The sequence below is a fragment of the Doryrhamphus excisus genome, chromosome 4, assembly GCF_030265055.1.
Source record: "Doryrhamphus excisus isolate RoL2022-K1 chromosome 4, RoL_Dexc_1.0, whole genome shotgun sequence".
Taxonomy (NCBI): domain Eukaryota; kingdom Metazoa; phylum Chordata; class Actinopteri; order Syngnathiformes; family Syngnathidae; genus Doryrhamphus; species Doryrhamphus excisus.
In genome coordinates, this window is record NC_080469.1 from 18,107,210 (window position 1) to 18,116,755 (window position 9,546).

At 44.6% G+C, this 9,546-nt stretch overlaps 2 protein-coding genes across 5 annotated transcripts in view; one reads left to right on the forward strand and one right to left on the reverse strand.

Annotated features, from left to right (window-relative positions):
• Positions 1-9,514, reverse strand: part of LOC131128502 (zinc finger SWIM domain-containing protein 6-like) — a 70,457-nt gene extending 60,943 nt beyond the window's left edge. The window contains exons 1-2 of one of the 2 annotated variants that reach the window (XM_058071404.1): positions 8,385-9,514; positions 3,708-4,658 (exon numbers count right to left, since the gene is read on the reverse strand). In XM_058071404.1, coding sequence (XP_057927387.1) covers positions 3,708-4,146 — 439 coding nt within the window. In that variant the 5' untranslated portion in view covers positions 4,147-4,658; positions 8,385-9,514. Of the gene's footprint in view, positions 1-3,707; positions 4,659-5,936; positions 6,228-8,384 lie in introns of those variants that run through there. The other variant, XM_058071405.1, reaches the window with a different exon arrangement.
• smim15 (small integral membrane protein 15) lies at positions 8,175-9,486 on the forward strand. 3 transcript variants are annotated; one of them, XM_058071412.1, is made up of 2 exons: positions 8,175-8,329; positions 8,973-9,486. In XM_058071412.1, the coding sequence occupies exon 2, from the start codon at positions 9,010-9,012 to the stop codon at positions 9,223-9,225; it is 216 nt and encodes a 71-aa protein (XP_057927395.1). In that variant the 5' UTR covers positions 8,175-8,329; positions 8,973-9,009; the 3' UTR covers positions 9,226-9,486. The 3 variants fall into 3 exon arrangements, with proteins under 3 accessions (XP_057927395.1, XP_057927397.1, XP_057927396.1); XM_058071414.1 differs by lacking the exon at positions 8,175-8,329 and adding an exon at positions 8,353-8,551; XM_058071413.1 differs by lacking the exon at positions 8,175-8,329 and adding an exon at positions 8,353-8,547.
• Positions 9,515-9,546: the final 32 nt, after the last annotated feature.

The following is a 9,546-nucleotide window of genomic DNA, read 5'->3' on the forward strand; positions in this document are numbered from 1 at the left end:
ATCAACTTAGTCATATTGACCTGAGCAGCCGGGACAGACCCTGTATGACTTTTCCCCATCATAATAAGCTCCACCTCTCATTTCTAGATCAGTGGCCATCACCTTGGCACCCTTCTTTGCTAGCGCTGGGAGTAAGTATCATGGAAAAAAAAGGCACATGCGGGATCGTCCGAAGTCTCACATGAAGAGACGCTCTAGTTGCAAGTACACGTAGAAGCTCTTAAGAGCAAAAGGTAGGCCATCTGACATATTCATCACTGCCCGTGTGCAGCCACCGGGCCAATATCACGCGGCTATAACAGAGAGGCAGCGAACCGTCGGATAACACTCCTTATATATGAATATTTATCTGAAAGGCTGGCATTGGAACAGATGAGCTCGCACAGGAGAGCGAACAAGCCATCCATCTCACTCGCTCCCCTTCCCCGCTCTCCATCCGTTACTTTCACACATCCCCTTCTCTTGCAATCACCATTTCAATGCCTCTCCACTCTTTTGCATTCACCCACCCACCATCCAACCCCCCTCTAGGCTCTCCTGATATCACCCGATCTATTGCTCTTCCTCCTTAAACCACCAACCCCCTCTCCTCCTCCTTATCCATTCCCTCCACTCTGCTGATATATGTATGGTAAAGGATGGATGGGGGGGGGGGGGGTGATTAATGTCTTTGAGAAAAAGATAAATAATCACAGGAGACTGGGGGCTGGTAGTTGGCCTTAGGGGAGCAAATATGGAGTTTTATGGCAGGGGGAGGAGGAGAACAGCGACAGCAGATCCATTCAAGTATATTAGCCAACCCCCCCACCCGTCCTCCCTCCCTCCCTCCCTCCCACATACACACAATAACCTCAGCATCTTTTCTATTGCGCTACTGTCTTTCATCATCAACACTGAATCCCCCATCCCTCTGACAGACACACACGGATAAACACTTTTTTTCCAGGCCACTGTGTATGTGTGATGGGCCAATACATGTGCTGCCTGTGTGATGTGGCTGACAGGACCACCCCCCCCCCCCCATTCCTACACACACACACACACCCCTCCCATGCTGCCCTGCTTGCTTTTAAGCCCCTCATCCTCCAGTGGCTGCCTGTCCCCTGGAGTAAATTGCATCTTTTATTTATCATTTTCTCTTCCTTGGCTTTATTTCTTTCCATCATCACTAGCACCAGCACAACGCCCTCCCCCCCACCCGTGAAAAAAAAACTGGAGCGAAAATTGCAATCAGCATAACACGCCGCCGTCCTCCTGCTGTGTACTCGCCTGTCATCCTCGGCTCTGTTGTGAGCGGATGAGACTGACAGCCCGTGCAGACGAGGACACAAACACATGCGCTGCTCCCCCCCCCCACCCGCCCTCCTTTTACAAACACACATCATGGGCATGATAACTGATCAGTCAATTGATTTATCAATGAGAACGCAGCCGATTGTATGGAATGGATCGTCAATTACCAGATCTGGGATACTTGGTTGCAACCTGCAGAGACGCTGTTGATTCCGGCTATACTAGAACAATATTTGACAGTTTTGACATTTGTGGCGCCCCCTATAGGTTGTGCTCAAAATCCTCTGAAAGGCATGTTGGCATCACTTTTAGAATCACAAGACAAATGCTCAGTGACTAATGGACAATTAGTTACCAAGATGTTTTCGCTAATTTCGGCCATGTTTTTCAACCAGTGTTAGTCCCCTAAAGGTGTGTACCGAATTTCATGGCCATTCGGCTAAACATCCTAAAGTTACAGTGGGTGTCAAGCCGACACAAATGAATACACGATCATAAATCGTTACTGAAATTACAACAGGTAAGCAATGTGGATTATGTTGAGGCGGCTTGGAGAAACGCCTTCTCCGACAGCAACCAGCGGCCTGCAGAGCAAAGCAGCCTCGTGCTACTGCTAGCCACTTCAGAATAAGGTGGACAGATGTAAGCACAGTTGTCGCACTCGCCTCCGACTCTGATTAATCTGTTCCACTGATCATTCATTGTCATTCATTGTTGAGCACTTTTTCATTTGATCACTTAAAATATGTTTAATAACGGTGGGTTATTAAACATATAAGTTTGCCTTTAGCATTACGCTTGTGAGCAACGGTAATTGAAGAGAAGGTCCTGGAGCTCAATGTAATCTAGTAATTCCGACAATTTCAGCCTTTTGTGTGCAGTGGTTCAGTTAACCAAGTTCGCGTCTGTTAGCTAACTGCAAGAAGTCTGATGTGCATTATGATGCTAGGCTATTAATATGTACAACTACTGCAGCACTGGCATGGAAACAGGAGTTCAGTCGACTAAGTTTCTTTGAATATTGAGAAAATAAGCTACGAGTGATTGCGATGTTTGAGGCAAAATCCTTCTCTGAATGTTCTGGACTCCGGTTTCCTTGCTCGTGTCAAATGGACTTGACATGGTAACCATAGGTTATTCTTTTTAGACAGCAAACTAGTTGAATCAACATTGCCTCTGCTGGCTGCAGATGAGTAGCGCGCTCTACTTTGTCTTCATTGCTTCTAAACGAGATCAATTGACTGGAATTCTAAAACAATAAATGGATACGGATGGTGACCAGTGAGTTCAAACACCGGCTAAGCATTGTGTTTACATTTGTGGGACGGCGTCTCTTGGCTGGTATTTGTTATTTGTCAACAAAGTACTCAATCAATTTAGGGTGCATGAGGCAGTTTTGTACAGGGCAAGTAGTACGGCATAAAAGAATAAGAATCAAGTGATTCATTTGTTGTGAATTTCCCCCCCATGGTCTATCAAGGGAACTTGCCCAGCCCTGTTCCATCCATTTCGCCCTCCAAATACGCCTAATGCTGGGGAATCTGGTAAACAGGCCAGCTAAAGGAGGCGAGGAGAGGGTGGACAGGAGGGGAAAGCTGCCCGCCTGTCTGCCTGCCTTGCTCCATGGCTACTATTGTACACCGCACATTCTCCAAGCCCACAAGAGCTCCAGCCATCTCCACACACAGATTCTTTGGAGGCATTGGAAGCCAAGAAGTGTGTGTGTGTGTGTGTGTGGGGGGGGGGGGGTGAGAAGGCAATGGAGGAGCATCATGCATAAAATCTTGTTTGCAGGATGCGTTAAGATTCAGATGAACTGGGGAGGGTAATGGGATTAGAATCCTGAACCGCTTCCAAGGGTGTGGAGTGGGATTGACAGCTAAAGTCGAATGCACGGGTGAAATATTATTGGGGAGGAGGGGGGTGGATGCATGCATAGCCACATTTCTCCTCCCTCATAATAAAACGAGGTGAATAATTTGCATTGAGCAGCCACATATGTCCTGGCGTTGACTGGATGTTGGCATACAACACACACAAGAGGGAAAAAATGTGTTTGGCAAACAAAATATAAGCACTGTGGCTTTAAATCGCCCAGCCCTCCCACCAGTCTTTATAAATATCGTCTATTTAGCCAGCGGTGAAAAGATATAGGGGGGCTTTTGTCTGTGGATTGGTGGTCGTGGTAAAGGGGGGTTGGCAACTGAGAGCTGGAAAGACACAAAAATAGGAACAAAGTGCTATAAGCTTCCAATTGGGACGGCTCCGGGGCAATTCAATGCACGCAGCTCGGTGGGCACACAAGAAGAAGAAGTGGGCTTCTATTACTGACTGACGTGTGGAAATACCCTGCATTGTTGACACTAGAAAGAAAGCACACAATGTGTTGTCTTTCCTGTTTCGCTCGCACTCACCGACTTGCAATACGTTGTCCACCCAACCACCCTCCAGCAGAGTGACACCTCGCAGGAAAGGCAGTTGGGTCTCGTCATTATTGTCCCCGCTAGTTCCACTCTCCTCGGCCCCGGCGTTGAAAGACGAGTACATACAGATCTCCTTCTCGCTTCTCGGAAACGACCAGTATACGATCCGGCGCTGGACGGGCTCCGGGATCCTCTCGAAGCGCTCCTCCACCCGCTGGAAGGGCCACTTCTCGGCTACCCTGCGAGCCGCGATGTCGAGCAGCGACTCCGGGTTGTGCGCCTTGCCGCTTTGCCCCGACGCTCCCGGAGCGGAGCCCGAGCCGCCGCCACACAGGACTCCTCCAGCCCGCTGCCCTTGTCTGCACGCCGGGTTGTAGCCGGGCCGGCAGCAGAGCCGCTTGGCTGGAGGCTGCTGGACTCGCTCGGCCATGTTCGCACCGCTTCCAACCTGCCTCGCCGAGCCTCTCCGATCATATAACTGGATGAGGAAGAGAAAAGGGCAATCTGGCGCCGATTGTTTGCCCTACATGGGCACGCTGTCCTTATGTGGTGAGGTAGGCGGAGCTTGGGAGTTTCGCGGGATCCTTTGTGTTGGGAAAGTAGCCGCGGTGGGCGTGGTCTTGGCGCTCTGCCAGCGCACGAGCGGCCCTATAAAAGGAAGTGGAGGCGGAATTCCCGAACGTCGGCAAATCCTTTGTGAAGCCGCGGAGGGGCGGGGCTACGGCGCCCGACGGCCTTTGAAGTTCCCACTTATTTGAGTTTAAAGGCGGAGACTTAATCCAGGGGCGGTCTTGCTGGTTCCCACAGGGCCAAAAGGGGGGCAAGAAAGTGGACTTTTTTCTTCTGCGTCTTCTTTCTTAAGTTTTCTCCTCCAGTGGAGCCTGAGCTTCAGTAACAGCATGATGTTGGTTGTCCAGACTTGGCTCCATGAAGGACTTTGAACTGTTATAGACAGAGATCAAGTTAGAGAGGTCGTTAGAGCGGTAATATTAAACTAAAGGGTCAAATAATGAGCATTTATAACTAGAACGTCATTCAGTTGAGCGCAGACCTCCACCACCGCCCAATTCTTTTCAAAAGTGAAGGAAAATGATGTTGTGAATGTTGTGTTTGTCCATCTAATTTGTTAACAAGCAGGATGCTTCCTGTCAGAGAGGATGCAGAACAGACACACACCATCGTGATTTAGGCTGAGGAGGGGCAGCACCTTCAACTGACCTGTTTGTATTGGAAGTCTTTATTTTTCTAATAAATAATTGTGGTATTATTAGTAGTATTTATTCATATTTTATCCATAATTTTGTCACACTTAATTTTTTTTACTCTTTTACAAATCAACCTATTGAAGTACTTTTCCTAAAATATACATCACAAATATTAATTATATTTATTTTTGGGCTACACGCAGTGGTTAGCTAGGAGACCAGGGTTCAATTCCACCCTCAGCCATCTCTGTTTGGAGTTTGCATGTTGTCCCCGTGCATGCGTGGGTTTTCTCCGGGTACTCCGGTTTCCTCCCACATTCCAAAAACATGCTCAGTTAATTGGCCACTCCAAATTGTCCATAGGTATGAATGTGAGTGTGAATGGTTGTTAGTCTATGTGTGCCCTGTGATTGGCTAGCCAGTCCAGGGTGTTCCCCGCCTCTCGCCCGACAGCTGGGATAGGCTCCAGCACCCCCCCACGACCCTCGTGAGGATAAGCGGTAGGAAATGAATGAATGTTTTTCATAGTACTACGGCTTTTTAAAATGACATATTTTCCTTTAATATTTCAATTATTTGCTACTAAAATTGATTTAATAATAATATATTTTAATAATTGTAACAAAATATTTCACAATATTTTGTTATGATAGTCATATTTTTTATTATATTTTTTATTCAATATTCAGACTTTTTCTGTTAATATTTTGACTTCATCCTGCTGTTTGTTTTTCATTTCTTTTTTTGGTCCGATAAAAAAATTATTTTCAAATATTTTCAGTGTAAAATGATATAATAGCTGCCGCAGGAAGTACGCTGTCCAGAAAAATAATATTTAATGTCTAGAGTGCCCTAACAATGGTAAAAGCCATATTTAGAAGGTCGTAAATGGGTTGTCTACGCTGTTAGTACAAAAAGATTCCAAACTATTCATCGCTTTGGAGTGTGGAACCAATTAACCGACGGTATATTTATTTTGAGAGAATTGTGTTTGCTTTGCATGTTATGTATCAACCTGTGAGGATGCCGTAGCGTTACACCCATCGTGTTGTATTTGGCTGGCCACCAATCCAGGGTGTACCCCACCTCTCGCCTGAAGACAGCTGGAATAGGCTCCAGCACCCCCGCGGCCCTTGTGAGGAAAAGCGGTAGAAAATTAATGAATGAATATTCATTTGGGGGGGGGGTTACCCTTTCACAGACAGTATTTTAACAACAAAAGCGAGAAATTTAGCTGTATGCTTTGAATGGGGAAAAACTAGCACCATTTGGTGGACAAATCTAAAAAAATGTATCTTGTTTATGTTAAGATAAATGTAGGATGAAAAATGTAATTTAATGGCTTCAAAGGTTTTTTAATGGCTTTAAGTATATTTTAAAGATTTTATTTCACTTCTTTTTCCTCCACTAAATCCATCAAAACCGAAACAAAAAGATGTAGTTCCCAGTGTCTGTCCAGGTCATTTACCTTCCCCTAACAGCTACTAAAAGACACCCAATTTAGTGGAGGTGGATGAAAACCAATCGTGGTCCAGTCATTTCGCATGCCCACCTTCCTGTGTTCTTGATAGCTCCACTGTGACAAGAAAGAAGGGCCAGCCAGCTTCTGTGAGAGCACTCATCAGGTTGTGGCTACATCGCCCACCCCCGGGGTCCCCCATGACAGAAACTACAATAATAATTAAAACAATTCAACAAAATGGCCACCAGATTGCGGGCCTTAATTGTCTATAAAACAAAAGTATGCTAGTAAATCAGAATGCAATGTGTCTGCTATGTGTTCCCAGCTGCCCCTGCTCTGACTCCTGCGAGCTTGACTAAAAAGGCTGGCCTTTGAACCATTCTGAAAGCGATCCATGCCGTATGGAGCAAGCAGATGTGGCCTAACCTGATTTGGTTTCAATACTTCCCCACAGGAAGTTCACAAAGCCAGGAGGTCCTTCTTTGTTATGTTTAGTCATCTTTCTCAAGAGGGCCAGTGGAGCTTTTTTGGCTTCCTCTGCTCCCAGAGTGGAGTTACTGCTTTATAATTTGCTGGATTGTTCAAAAGGAACATTTACCGCTGATCAAAGCCAGGTGTCATAGGTTTCTTTTTTTTCCGGCTACTAGGTTGCATGTGTTTCACTGCAACCCCTGACGGCACCACTTAAATATGGGAATACTTTTATTTTCCTCTAATTTTGTGGCACGTGACAAAAAAATTGTCTTCTTTTTTTCCTCACAGACTTACCCATGAGTCCTTTTTTGTGAAAGAAAAAAATCCCTTAATTCAGAAAACATAGATAAAAGAAAATATACATTGTTAAAAGCACATGCTAATAGAAAATCAGCTTTGATTAAATAAAAACCCTAATTCTGTATTTTGAGGAATTACAGTAATTATTGTCCTTTTTAGATAGATATTACTGTTTTGTGTATGTTCATTATAGATCAGGGGTGGGCAAACTATGGCCGGGGGGCCACATCCGGCCCGCCAAGTGATTGAATATGGCCCGCCTGTTCTTTTTAAAGTATTTCATTTAAATTTACCGTACAACCTGGCATCATGGCTTGAGCCAACCTTTTGATGGTTGAAGTAGCTGTTTTATCAATATTGTTATTTGATGTGGTCTGTTGTTTACAAAGTGCTCCTGAAAAAAGGGACACAAGCACAATAAAAAAATAAAAAATTAATAAAACAATTTGAAAAATAAAAACAAAAAATATTAATTCATTCATTCGCCGGGGTTGCTGGAGCCTATCCCAGCTGTGCTCGGGCGAGACGCGGGGTACACCCTGGACTGGTCGCCAGCCAATCACAGGGCACATATAGACAAACAACCATTCACACTCACATAAAATAAACATATTTAAATAATAATAATAATAATAAATTTAATTTATAACGCACTTTACGTCAAATGAATGACCTCAAAGTGCACATATAGCAGATTGCATGACACTTTTACAGATACAATAATTCCAGGTGGACAGTTACGTGTAAAAAACATAATAGTCTGGCCCCTCGTCAATTTTGTTAAACCAATGCAGCCCGCGAGTCAAAAAGTTTGCCCACCCCTGTTATAGATGCTACCATCACTCATCTGCATAATAGTTAGTTTCCTGCCACATAATTAGTTAGCTATACCCACCTAACGATTGTTAATTGCGGTCAATTATTTTTGTATTTTGGTTGTTATGGATTCAATTCAACAGATAGTATTATAAACCCGAAATGTGCTTCAAAGCTGACCCCATGCGACGCAAAAACCATATATTGGCCCATCCTGCAGGTTTGTGACTCATCCGCAAAAAGGACGACAACTCCCATCTACAGGGGACTACGCCACATCCGCTAAAATCCTACTTCCGGAAACAAGAACGCACTAGGAAACCATAAAGAAATACGAAAAAACCCACTGCATCCAGGTTAGTCTGTTGCTTTTAAGTTATTGTATTTTAATGTGTCGAAAGTATAACTTACCTTTATTTACTCTCTTGTTTTGTTGTCGTGCTTCTTGTTCATAAAGTTAGACCGTTATTCGGATGCTAGTTAGCCAACTATGCTAATCCTTGTAAACGGTGTTGCTTAATCCCTCGTCCTTTTCCCCTCGAAACTTCACGTCTGATATCAGCAGCAGATGAAGGCATGTAAGTCATTATTCATCCGGACGTGGGGATATTTTGAATCGATTTTTGGTGTTTTTGTACCGTGACGGGGGCTAGCATGGTTAGCTACGCGGTGCGTTTAAATGCTTTGTAGTTCAACAAGTAGCGATCGCCTCCGTAAACGAAGACGAGTCCGTAAAATGTTTTGTTCGGTGTAGTTCCAGAGGTGTGACGTTGATTTTACTAGCGCACATTAGTCCAAATACGTTGTTTACGTCTGTGTGTTTTTAGTTCGAATTTGTGTCGATTTTATTGTTTGTTTTGTTGTTGTGGCTCGTGCTGCTAGTGTGCCAAGCAAAGATGGCGGACCATGTAAACAATAGCTACTATTACATTGCTATCATACATGAACCACTTGCATATACTCCTACGATGGTGTGATATTGTCATACTTTTTTTCTAGCTTTCAGGTGTGATTATTTCCACCACCGCTGATCACCATGATTGACATAAGAGCATGGGCAGAGTATGTGGTGGAGTGGGCTGCCAAAGACCCCTACGGCTTACTGACGACTGTCATCCTGGCCCTCACGCCCCTTCTCTTTGCCAGTGCCCTGTTGTCGTGGAAACTGGCCAAGATGATTGAGGCCCGTGACAAGGAACAGAAGAAGAAGCTGAGGCGTCAGGAGAACCTAGCCAAGGTGAAGAGGAACTAGGACTTGCGTGTGTAGGCATGCAACAGGAAATGAGGAGGAGGGACACCGGACTACAGTCCCCCACAGGCTGAACGAGACGGACATTCCCGTTTTGAGGATGGTTGTCCATGTTGGGACTTTCCTTGGCAAGACATTTTTATACACATTTGTGTGGCTATTGTGGCACATTGCATTCCATCGTTAACATATCTGTCCCATGACTTATTCTCTTCAAAACTATTTCATTTAACAATAAAACTTTCATTCATGATTTTAAAAAAATTGTTGATTTTTTTTTAATCAGTCCAGTATTTATAATTGATAAATGTTTGTGTCCTTCCC